The 13,412-nt window shown below is 32.2% G+C and overlaps 1 protein-coding gene across 1 annotated transcript in view; it reads left to right on the top strand.

The window, feature by feature from the left end:
• Positions 1–4,281: 4,281 nt before the first annotated feature.
• LOC126881968 (cytochrome P450 9e2-like) overlaps positions 4,282–13,412 on the top strand; it is a 36,635-nt gene continuing 27,504 nt past the window's right edge. Inside the window, exons 1-2 of the mRNA XM_050646715.1 lie at positions 4,282–4,579; positions 12,125–12,288. Of these exons, the coding sequence (XP_050502672.1) occupies positions 4,380–4,579; positions 12,125–12,288 (364 nt within the window). The 5' untranslated portion in view covers positions 4,282–4,379. The remainder of the gene's footprint in view (positions 4,580–12,124; positions 12,289–13,412) is intronic.

The following is a 13,412-nucleotide window of genomic DNA, read 5'->3' as shown; positions in this document are numbered from 1 at the left end:
GGCTTAAGCTAGTGGTGAATAGAGTGTTTTCAATAGCCTCTAGACTAATATTATTTTTATGAATGCCAGTTTTATGAACTTCAAAATGCGATTTCGATAAACTTTAATTACAATTAACGCCCTAATTAATAGGTCTGGATCCCGCGTATGAAAAAAAAGTTGATTAATAGCAAGCTGAAAATTGGTTAATAGCTTAAGGGTGTCTAGTCGTATAAACTTTGATATATGGGAACACTGGAACAGGGGCAGTTTTAATTGTGGAACAGGTTAAAAATTTGGAACGGTCACACCACGAAAACGGCACATTTATTTTGTCCGACAGAACAGACTTAAACTCTCCGAACAGAGATTAAACTATCATGCAAAAATCAGACTGCCATTTATCACCTGTCATAGTTCCTGTCATTTGACATATTCTACATGTTCCACTCATTAAAACGCCCATTTGGTGATAAATAGCAGTCTGATTTTTGCATGAGAGTTTATTCTCTGTTCGAAGAGTTTAAGTCTGTTCTGTCGGACAAAATACATGTGCCGTTTTCGTGGTCTGATCGTTCCAAATTTTTAACCTGTTCCACAATTAAAACTTCCCCTGTTCCAGTGTTCCCATATATCAAAGTTTGTCCGACTAGACACCCTTAAGCTATTAACAAATTTTCAGCTTGCTATTAATCAACTTTTTTTTTCATACGCGGGATCCAGACCTATAAGCAAAATTCAGAGTTGGCGCAATGGTATCAAATTATTGAAATTTCAGGACTAGTGATGTAAAATTTTCGGGAAGATTCAAACCCCGGAAAGTTTCCGGAAACTTTCCGGGAATATTGTAAATTTTGGGAAACTTATGGAAATATTGCATTTTTATTAAAATTATTATATTAAATTATACAAATCAGTAGTTATCTTTACTTATTGTTGTGGTATTACGACTACAGAAAAAATCTGTTAAAAATTAAATGTCCAAAAGTACTAAAAATTTATTTAACTTAATTAAAAAAATACTCTGAATATTTGTTATTAGTCATTATAATTAAAAAAAAAAGTTATTTATTTAAAAAATATATTAAAATGCAGTTATACACTGCATAGCTAATATATGCTCTTCACCAGTGAGGCTTTGTCCTGTTAAAGAAGAATTAAGTAAGTTTGCAGCATAGTGCACAGGCTTCACTGCCATTTTGTTTTTCTAATTTAGATAAGCATTCCTTTTCCTCAGACTTACTGATTGGAAGTAATGGAATATTCTAGGTAATAGTTATTTATGTACCAAGTCAGTAAAGTGACACTTTATCGAACGAGTCTGATATTACGAGCAGAGGGAGCGAAGCGAGCGAGGCGAGTAACAGACGAGTTCGATAAAGAGTCTTTACTGACGTGGTGCATACAAAATTTTATCGCCAATCATAAAAAACATTAACACTTACTTAACACTTACTTAATTACATCCTTCTAATGAAAAAAGAATGTGTGTACTTTGTACGCACGTAAGAAGTTATAATTCTATTATTATGATTTAAACGAAATACATATATTTTATAACAGTTTTATCGTATTTTTACTTAAATAATATACTAATTTTAATACTTGAAGTAAAATACCAAAAACTAAAAATACCGTTAATGGTTACGTCATTGTTTATGAAGTATGAAGTGTAGCCTACCGCCAGCGAAGTTGCTTTTCCGTGATGAAATGAATAGTAGAAAATCTAAATAAATATATTTGCTAACAAATTATCAGTACCACATATCTATCACCGTCCTATATATAATCGAATTAACAAAAACACCATTTCATACTATATTCTCATTAATCCGAAACATCCGATTTAAGAATTATTTTACTTTTACACGAAATAAAAATTTCGTATGACAGTAATGACAGAAGGCTCCTGCATGATGGCCGATTTCGATGTTTAATCGATAGTTGTTAGGTATCAATATTGAATACCTACCTAATTACTAAATCTGTAAAGTTTTGATTTATGTTTTATAAATATAATTTTAAAATAGTACAGAATTTCATTTTCTGACATAAGTTTAATTAATAATAACGTAAATTTTATACAATATTTTTAATAATTAAAGTAAATAAATTTTAAGTTCACTCAAATCAATTTAGCGATTACTGCCATCGACCACTTACATTCAATCTCAGTTAATTTGATTAATCGTGGCAGGTAAAGTAAAATTCTTCTTTCAGTACAATAAAGTGTACTTTACTGCCGCAAATGGCGGCATATGAGTACAATAATGAATGACTTTAGTGATGGTTGGCGATAAAAATATTTTCTGTATCTTAAATAACTCGACAACCTGGGATATTTTAAACATATTGCTTTCCAATAAAGTACCTAATCCATTTCACAATTGGTGTTAGCAACTTTGCAACCTTATCGAAAATATTTCATCATCCAGACAGTTCTGTTTAAAATTCCATGAAAATTTTAAATTTTCTCCCTCTATGACCATAAAAATCGGTAAAGCACTTTTAAACGTAATAATGTTATTTATACAATTAAGGATTGAACCCCATCTAGTTTTTACAAGAAGTTTTAATGATCTAAGTTTATTGTAGTTTTGAATTTTTTCTTTTTATTTATTATTTTTTTTTCTTTATACCCACTAAATATTCCCATGCATTATACCTACACTACCATCACAATAAAAATTCATTAGAAATAGACAAACAAAGACACATTGAATGTTCAATGAGGACTTTGATGATTTGGACGATTGTTGGGAAATTGATGATTTGGGAAATCATGATTTACAATATTTATGTATGTACATTGTAAATCCCAAATCATGATTTGCAATGTTTTATACATTTTAAATCATGATTCGGGAGTACTCCTCTTAACATTCAACATGTTTTAGTTTGCTTATTTCTAGTGCATCTTTATTGTGATGTTAGTATAGTTTAGGCATTTTTAGTATAAATATAATGAAGGTAATGATCAAAACAATGTTCCACTTGGCAGTGGTATAGGTTCGCCGGCCATGTGAATTAAATAGCGCTACCTACTTCCATGTAAATTCAAATTACGTCACTGACCCTTATGTGCAAAAGGCTCTTGGAAATATTCTCAAAAGTTCTCGGAAATATTATGGAAAGTTCTCGGAAACATTCTTGAAAATTCTCGGAAATATTCTCGAGAATTTTCCATTGAAAGTTTCCGGGAATATTCGCGGTCAGGAGAATATTTCCTTTTTTATAGGCGAATATTCTCGGAAACTTTCCAATGTTCGCGAATATTCGCTTGGAAATATTCTCGACTTACATCACTATTCAGGACGCATCTATTCATGTAAATTTTATTTCATTTGAGTGACAATATATTTTCCATAAGATGTGTGCGGTGTCCTTTATGATGATATCAAAAACCCAAATAATGATGATGAAATCATGATAATTAACGGTAAAACTTTAGAGCAAGTTGAAAATTACAACTATCTTGGCACAATAATTAATCACACAAACGATTACCCCAAAGAAATCAAAGTTCGAATAGAGAAAGCACGAAAAAACTTTAATAAAATGAGAAAGATACTTTGTGCAAGAGAACTGAAATTAGACTTGAGAGTTAGGCTGCCAAGGTGTTATATTTTCTCAACTCCTCTTCACGGGATAGAAGATGGACACTTAAAGCGTCGACTACTAAAAAGTTGGAAGCATTTGAACTGTGAGTGTATAGAAGAACCCTGAAGATACATATCATGGACCGAGCATGTAACAAACAAATAAGTCATGAGAAGAGTCAACAAAAGAATGGAAATATTGGAAACCATCAAGACACGAAGGCTGCAATACCTGGGGCATATTGCATGCTATGCGTAATGAGTGAGAGATACAAGATACTTCAATTAATTATACAAGGGAAAATCCAGTGCAAGATAAGTGTAGGAAGGAGAAGAATCTCAACATTTTTTTCTTGAGTTGAATCAATTAAAGGGTTGTTTGGGGGTTAAGGGGATGAGCTCAAAAATCAAAACTATATCACTTCGAAAGCTCATAAATAGCTCGTAATTCTGCTGCAAAGATAGATTTAATATATCAATTTGTAAGTAGTGGGCTGAGCCCCCACACTAAAATATTAAATTCCTGCCCAGTGTAACGAGCTCAAAATTAGTTTCTGCAAGTGGGGCGGCTCAACAGGGGTTGTTATAAAAACATTATTTTTATACACGCCAGTGGATTTTATTTGAAAAAACTATTTTGCATAAATTTCGGCAGATACCTACAGGTTTTTGTATTAATGAAGGTGAAACGAGATTCTTTATTTATTTGTTTCTTAAAGGTTAACTTAATCTTTTATGTTTAAAAAAGTTTTCATGGTGAATTTGTTTTCTATTGTGCAGTTTTAGGTACATCTTAAGAATATGTTGGGACTGTTCCTTGCTGGGATAGTCATCTGTTTAATAATATATCGAGTGCAAAGATATTTCCGGTATTGGGATCAGTATGGAGTCAAAACGGTCTCGTCGATATATTTGTTGAAAGAACTGGTTAAAGTGTACTGCAGACAAAGGATAATGACTGATATGTGTAAAAATGTTTATAACGCCATTCCAAACGCAAGGTATAATATACACGTAAAAACTTTATATTATGTTCAAAATGATAATTGTTTCTTTATTATCACTTAAGAGTTAATTTCATAGAAAAGAAAAGGTTAATTTTCACCTGTGGTTTTCGCTATGAATCATTAATCTTCTTCTTTTTTTGTGGCCATTCCAAACGCAAGGTATTACATCTTCTTCTTTCAGTAGACCAGGGCCGTAAGTACGATGTTGGGGGGTCCGGGTCAAACGTGATCGGTGGGCGCCCTGCCGGGTTAGTCTGGGGGGTTTCCGCCAGCGGAGGGGGGGTCCGGAAAAATTTACCTTTTTTTTCATTATGTGGTACTATGTGGTTCCTTTCACGTACCAAGATGTGGTCTGGGGTAAATTAGTAGCTGGGACCGGTTGCCCTTACTCCGGTTGCATTTTAGTTTTTATTTCGCCAAAATAAGTAATTTCCTCAGTAACAATTTATATCTTTACGAAAGGTCCCGGGGGCCCCAGCATAGCCCGGACCCCTCTTCCAATGGCATTTTAGGTTTTATTACACCGAAATAACTAGTTTCCTAAGTAATAATATTTTAAATTTTTATGTTAAGGTCTCGTGGGACCCAGCATAACTCAGGCCTCAGGGGCCCCTGTTCTGTTCCAATTGCATTTTAGTCGAAAAGACTAATTTCCCCAGTCAAGGGTGCCCCTGTAAGGTCTTTTTAAAATTGTGTCATTTAAAAATATTTCGTTGGGATCTGCTTTTAAAATACATATTTTTATTTTCCTCGTTAAAAGCTATGCACGGCCAACCAAACCGGGGCCCCGGGGCACTGTCTCGGTTGCCCCAATGGTAGTTAGTTAGTGTAGTTACGGCCCTGGTAGGTACCCTGTCCAATTATCGAACATTGGCGATCATATTGGCAATAATAAATTTGTCTACGACAGCTCGAAACAGATTAGCGGATGTCTCTTGATACCACTCTCGGAGATTTCGGCTTAGTCCAGAGAAATAAGGATTTTCTCAGGACACTCAAAGATCCAGGTAGCTGACTACTTTTCTAGTTAGTGTAGACCTATAGGAAGAAAACCTACCTGTTTCCTGTCTAGCGTCCACGTCCGTTTTTTAATTATTAACAATTTAGTGCAAAAACGCGATTTTTTCGATTTTTTGTACCCCATTCAAAAACTAAATAGTTGACATAAAATTGCTAAATTTTATTTTTTAGAACATTAAAAAAGCTTCAAAATACCTATTTGTGAATGTTAAAAAGTCAATTTTTTGCTTCGCAAATTGCAAAATGAATGAACATTGATTTTTGTTAATAACTTTTACTAAATTTAACCTAGAATTTTACGGTTTCACCCAAAGTTGGATATTTCTGTACTTAACAAACGCTCAAAATTTGAGACCGATCCATTAATTAGTTTAAAAGTTATTCTATTTGTTTATCCCAGAGGCCTTTATTTTGCAATAACATAAGACAGAAAATAATGCACATAGGGCAATTATGAATATACCATATGAAAGTAGAAGACTTGTAGTATCAAAATGTATTAAAAAAAGATAAAAAATTAATTAATATAGCCAAAAATCCGAATGCCAAATTTTTGAAATTTTGTAGTTTATATACATTTAGAATAACTTTAAAAAATATTATTCTATCCGTATAGTCCTGTCGCCAGGGGGGGTACAACGGCCTCCTGTATTCAGATGGACTTACTCAAGTTTTTGTTATATATTTTGACCTGTAGAACACGAATTTTTTGGGTAACAGTTGATCCGGATGTCGATAAGATTGTTATAAACCAAGAAGTTGAGGAATCACATAACAGCGATTTCTCGCAAAACAAAACATTTTTTTTGTATTTTTTGGGCCATTCTAACCAAAAAATGTTCCTACAAATTTTTTCGTAAGATGCATAGTTTTCGAGATAAACGCGGTTGAACTTTCAAAAAATCGAAAAATTGCAATTTTTGAACCCGAATAACTTTTGATTAAAAAATAAAATAGCAATTCTGCTTACCACATTTGAAAGTTCAAGTCAAATTATATCGGTTATAATTATTTGTATTGCTAAAAATTTATTATTTTATTGTTAAAAAAAGCTATAAACACCTAGTGCTTGAGTGATGTTTTTAATGATTTCTCATTTAAAATCGAACGAGTAGGTAGAAGAGGTAAAAGTGCAAGCGGGGCTATTTCTACGTAGCATGTATTAAAACGCATGTATTAGGCACGAGAAACACTATGTGTTTATAGCTTTTTTAACAATCTAAAAATAAATTTTTAGCAATGCAAATATTCAAAACAGATATAATTTGACTCGAACTTTTAAAGGCGGTAAGCAGAATTGCTATTTTATTTCTTATTCAAAGGTTATTCGGGTTCAAAAATTGCAATTTTTCGATTTTTTGAAAGTTCAACCGCGTTTATCTCGAAAACTATGCATCCTACGAAAAAACTTGTAGGAACATTTTTGGGTTAGAATGACCCAAAAAATACAAAAAAATGTTTTGTTTTGCGAGAAAACGCTGTTATGGAATTCCTCAACTTCTTTGTTTATAACAATTTTATCGATATCCGGATCAACTGTTACCCAAAAAAATCGCGTTCTACGGGCCAAAATACATAAAAAAAACTTGGGTAAGTCCATCTGAATTAAGAAGGCCGTTGTACCCCCCTGGCGACAGGACTAGTAGAAACAATCTTTTTATACAGTATAGTGCAAAATGGAAGAAATAAATTAGCTATTTCGTAAACCGGCTACTTTACGGAAAAATCCCGAAACAGGTCGATATTTATTTTTAAATTATGATATTTTGGCATATATATCACACAAGTGACGTCATCAAGTGATGACGTAATCGATGGTTTTTTTAAATGAGAATAGGGGTCGTGTGATAGCTCATTTGAAAGGTTATTCAATTCTCTATTCAGTAATATAAACATTAACATCATTATTTATACAGAGTGTCCAATTTTGTCAATTAATTTAATTTAAAAAATTGTTTTTGGACACCCTGTATAAATAATTATGTTAATGTTTACATTACTGAATAGAGAATTGAATAACCTTTCAAATGAATCACCACATTACCTCTATTCTCATTTAAAAAAATTATCGATCATAATCTAAAAATAAAAATCAACCTGTTTCGGGATTTTTCCCTAACGTCGCCGGTTTACGAAATTTATTCCTTTCATTTGCACCATACTGTATATTCGAAAAGCTAGTATTTTAACACTTCTTCTTCTTCTTCCTTCTTGTATGTAGGCTTTAAAGCCTGTTTCTTCTTCAATATTAGCTTCCTAAATTATTTAAGTTATCGCACCATCTTTCTCTTGGTCTGCCAATACTTGTTCGAGAAGTTTTAACACGAATTTTCAAATAAAGAATTTAACCTGGGTTCATTTGGGTCAAAGTTAGCATGTGTTTTTCAGTGACAATAAAGCATATTTCTATTCTATTCTATTCTATCCTTAAAATACCCTTGGTACACTTCGCGTCATATAAAACTGGTACACTTTTTTTTCCCAATGTAAACCTGTGTTCAGACTGACAATTATTGTTTGTGAATCAGTTCGTTGTTTCCATCACAGACAACGGAATTGCACTAAATCTAAATACAAAAAAATAACGTTTAAAATGTATATTTCGAAATGTAATACATATATTTAAATTCCACACTTGTTCACTGTAAAAGTTATTAATTTTATATTAATTTCAAATTAAATTTTTAAATTTTCCAGTGTGTTTTATTTATTCTACACAACTTAATGCAGTTTTGTCCTACAATTTACGAGAAACCAATCACACCTCTCGACTTGACATTAAACATAATTATTTAAAGTCATCTCAAGATTTATTATCTATCATTATTTTTGAATTGAAATCTTTTCATAAATTATAATAAAACACGATTCAATGTATGAATACTTAATTGAGATGACGGAAAATTACAATTGTTTTAGTTTTTAGTATATTAAAAAATGCGGTCTGTCGCTCAGCCCCGTTTTTACCTAGTTTGATATAATATTTTCGTTGAACTGGCAACGTTGCCCTAGAAATTAGAATGACACTTGTGACAAGATCAACTTACACAACTTGAAAAACACGATTTTCGGTTATAAGAGTTGTACCAGTTTTTTTTGACGCGAAGTGTACATTTAACTGTAATACAGTCAAAAATCCTAATGCCAAATTTTTTAAATTTTGTAGTTTATAAACATTTAGAATAACTATGAAAATATTGTCCGTAGCAACAATCTTTTTACACATTCGAAAAGCTAGTATTTTACCATGAATTTGCATATAAAAAAATTTTGCCTGTGTTCATTTGGGACAAAAGTTGACCATCTGTTTTTTTAATTCACAGCTAATTTGTTTATAATAATTATGGAATCTCATTAATGCCATTTTAAATAATGGGATATTTATTTTTTGTTAAAAAATTTGCACAAACATTGTACCTTCACAGCACCCTCTACGATTTTACAAAAATGTAGTTCAAACGGTTACTAGGGGGAACCTACAAATCCACCGAGTTAAAATAACGAAAAAGCAATTTCAAGCTAATACAATTTTCTGTATTTCCGGATCAACTCAATGGATTTTGACCATTCTTTTTTAATTCGTATGTAATTTCTACGTATCTTAGATAATTATTTATTGAATATAATTTATTTATAAAAGTATACCTTAACTATTTGTATGATTAATAATCTTAGTGTGATTAAAAACATGGATTTTTGGGAAAAAATTATTTTTTAAAAATTGTTTAAACAAATTAGACTGTTTATTAATTAATAAATGTCTAGACAAATTGAATGTTTGTAGCCCAGCCCCCTTCACTTACAACGACTAGTTACCAGTTGAACTACATTTTAAAAAAATTGTGAAAACTATCAGTATTTTGAGTATGTAAAATGATTTTTTCTACGGACAATATTTTTAAAGTTATTCAAAATGTTTATAAACAAAATTTCAAAAATTCGGCATTAGGATTTTTGACTATACATATTAGATAATTTTTTATCTCTTTTTAGTATATTTTGATAGTATCACTTTTGTACTTTCATTTGACATACGCAGAATTGCCCTATCTTCATTATTTTCTGTCTTATGATATTGCAAAATAAAGGTCTCTGGGATAAACAAATAGAATACCATTTAAACTAATTAGCGGATCGGTCTCAAATTTTAAGGGTTGTTAAGTATCCCAATACCCAACTTTGGGTGAAACACTAAAGTTCTAAGGTAGTTTTAGTAAAATTTATTAACAAATAACCATTTTCACTTATTTTGCAGTTTGCGTAGCAACAAATTAACTTTTTAACTTTCAAAAATCGGCATTTTGAAGGTTTTCAATGTTATAAAAAATTAAATTTTGTAATTTTGTGTCAATTATTTAGATTTGAATGGAGTGCAAAAAATCGAAAATATCGCGATTTTTGCACTAAATCGTTAATAATTAAAAAACGGACGCCAACTTTAGGCAGGAAACAGGTAGGTTTTCATCCTATAGGTATACAATAACTAAAAAAGTAGTCAGCTACCTGGATCGTTGAGTGTCCCGAACATGATCTATTTCTAGCTTATTTCCCTGGAGTATACGCCCTGGGTCTGTTCTTCCGGCGATCTTACCGTGTATTATGAGGTGTAGAAGGTTACATATATCTGGATGTCTCATTAGATGGCCAAAATATTTTAACTTTAAAATTGTTATTGTTTTTGTTATTTATGTGCTCTTTTTCATTCAGTATAAAACTATTTCATTTCTTATTCGATCAATCCAACTTATCTGCAATATTCGTCGGTAGATCCACATCTCAAAGGCCTCCAATTTTTTCATTAGCATATCTGAAAAAGTTCAGCCCTTCACGCCATACAACAATGTGGAAAATATGTAGCAGCGTATTAATCTGATTTTAAGGTTAAGAATTCCAATGAGAATTTTCTTTAGTTTATAGAAGGCGGCTCTGGTTTTTTTTATGCGTATTCTTATTTCTTCGTTTATATTCCAGTTATCGTTAAAGTTAACGCTCAAATACTTATGTGATAATGTGGACTCCTATTAACTTTATTCCATAGGTACGCCCTAATTTTTATTGGTTGTAACTCCGTTTTGCTGACATGCTGACAACCGTAGAGGTTTTGTCTTAGAAATATTAAGTTTTAGCTCATATTCAACACATGTTTCGGTCACCCTGTTTAAAAGTCGGTGCAACTCTTTTTCATTGGAAGCAATCAGTACCGTGTCATCGACAATTGAAATTGTTGACATTAATTCTTACTTAACTTACTTACTTAATCCAGAACTCTTTTACCTTTCGGTGTGAGTTATTGCGAAGTTGGGTTCTCCGTCATTTTCTTCCACATTTCCTTCCATTTCCTTCTATCCATGCGTCCAATGCTTTTGTTTCCTCCCATTTTATTCCTCTTTTGTCGGCCGCTTCCCTCATTTCTTCTGTCCACGTCTTTCTTGGTCTTCCTCTCTTCTTTCTTCCCATATCTTTCGCTTCGTATATCTGTCTCTTCTCAGTACATGTCCGAGCCATCTAAGTTGTCCTTGTTCGATTGTTGTTGTAACTGGGTGTATTTTCAGATTTTCTCTAAAGATTTGATTGCTAATTTTATCTTTCCTTGTTTTTCCCTCTATTGTTCTCAAAAATCTCATTTCTGTGCTTATTAGTCTATTTTTTGTCCTTTTATTAATGCCCAAGATTCACAGGCATAGGTTAGAATGGGTTTCACAATCTTTTTTACTATCTCCGTTTTTATATTCTTAGGTATTTCTTTCTTATTTAAAAAGTTACTCTTGATACTATTGTACAGCTTACCAGTCTTTGCAATTTATCATTTATCTCATCTTCTAATTTTCCATCCCGGCTTATGATTACCTCCAAATACTTATATCTGTCTACCTGTTCAAGTTGCTTACCGTCTACTTCTATTTTATGTTTTTCTTTTTGTCTTCCAATTATCATTGTTTTTGATTTTTTTTTTGTTTCTTTCATGTTTATAATTTTTAGCTCTTGATACAGTATGTTTATATTTCCTTGTAATTGTTTTTCTGACTCCCCAATGATCACTGGGTCGCCTGCGTAGAATAGTTCTGTTATTCGTATCATTCTCAACTTCCAATATCCTACATTATTTTTTCTCCATTTGTGTTTGCAGTTTTTTATTACGTCATCTAGTACTGGGTTAAAGGGTTAATGAGTAGTGGGCTCAGAACACAACCCTTTTTAATTCCAATGTTACTGTCGAATATTTTTGATTTTTCATTTCTTGTCCTCGCATAGATTTCGTTCTGTTCTCTAGTATTTTTCAAATATTTTCTCTTTTAATTCTGTCGAAAGCTTTTTCCACATCTATGAAACCATGTATTTCTTTTTCTGTTGTAACAGCCTTTTATATTATTTTTAGTTAAAAATCAGCCTGTTTAGGCATTTCCTTAAAATCTTATAACTACTGCCAAATATCGAGGTAGACTGTTTTCTTTGGCCCACCCTGTATATACTTTTAAATATGAAATGAATTCAATTCCATTTATTATATTCTATTTTTAGATATTTCGGCGTTTATCAGTTCTCAAAGCCTGCTTTGGTGCTAAAAGATGCAGATCTGATCACAGAGCTCACTACAAAACACTTTGACCATTTTACCGATCATCAGTATATGATTTCAGAGAAATTTGAACCAATGTGGGGCAAGAGTTTGTTCATAATTAAAGGTATGTAAATTAAAAGATACTTCAGTATCTTGTTATAAGTGTTTAGGACCAATACACATTGGTTAAAACACATTGGCGCAAAATTTTGCGCCTAAGCGCTTAATAAAAAGACTTAAAGTGAGTACTTAAGTACTTTGGTGTTCTAAGTACTTTACTGTCAGTAGAAAAATGCTCCTATAAAGATTAAGAATATTCCAAAGGAAAATCGTCAGAAGAATTATGAACCCAATAAGAATGGAAAACAGAGAAATAAAGAAAAGAATAAGCCATGAAATAAGAGACATTATGAAGGAAGAAGATATAAGCGCAGAGACTGAGATGGCTGGGACACATAGAGAGAGAAGAAGATGGAAGTCAGATGGAAGCCAGAAAGAAAAAGAACCACGACCTAAAGAGAGCTGGGAGGCCATATCATGAAAGATATCATAATTCTGAAAGTGAGAAACCGGAAGAAACCTATGCCTATATCAAAATGAGTGGAAGAAAATTGTAATGAAAGCTAAGTCATACACCAAAATTAGACAATCCATAAGAAGAATGTGGAGTGATTCATCGCAATAAGCGAATCAAAGAGCTTTAAGTAAGAGCGGCAATAATTCCATCCGCAATGAAAACCTTATGAATGAATACTTAACCCTAGAATACGGGTCATTCGTAAATTTTACGAGGCTCATAAGGCATTTTTGTCCACTCTCGTTCATTATAACGATTTTCCTAATTGAGTACCTTCCACATTAGTATTGAGCTTGATAGTGTAGCAGACGGTTGTTATAATTTCCAATTCTAAGACCATTTTTCGTCGCTTGTTTCGTAAATTTTACGAAAGTCCCGTGTTTATGTCATATAATAAATCAGCTGGTTATTATTTCTGTATTTTGATTTTGAGTGTTTAAGTAACAAAAAATTAAGGTAAATTGTTTTTCATCCTCATTACATGATATACTATTAAATATTTGGGCTTTTCTGATTGGGATGTCAAATTCAAAGTTTTTGTTCGCAAAACAACTGGAGGAGGAAGCGGCACGTATTATGAACGGGGAAGAGAGTGATCCAGATCCGTTTGAAGATAGTGGTAGTGACTGGGAAGAGGAGAATTTAAAAACTGAATCCTCTGGCTCCGATAG

This window comes from Diabrotica virgifera, chromosome 3 (genome assembly GCF_917563875.1).
Source record: "Diabrotica virgifera virgifera chromosome 3, PGI_DIABVI_V3a".
Taxonomy (NCBI): Eukaryota; Metazoa; Arthropoda; class Insecta; order Coleoptera; family Chrysomelidae; genus Diabrotica; species Diabrotica virgifera.
This window is presented reverse-complemented; position numbering and strand designations above follow the sequence as displayed.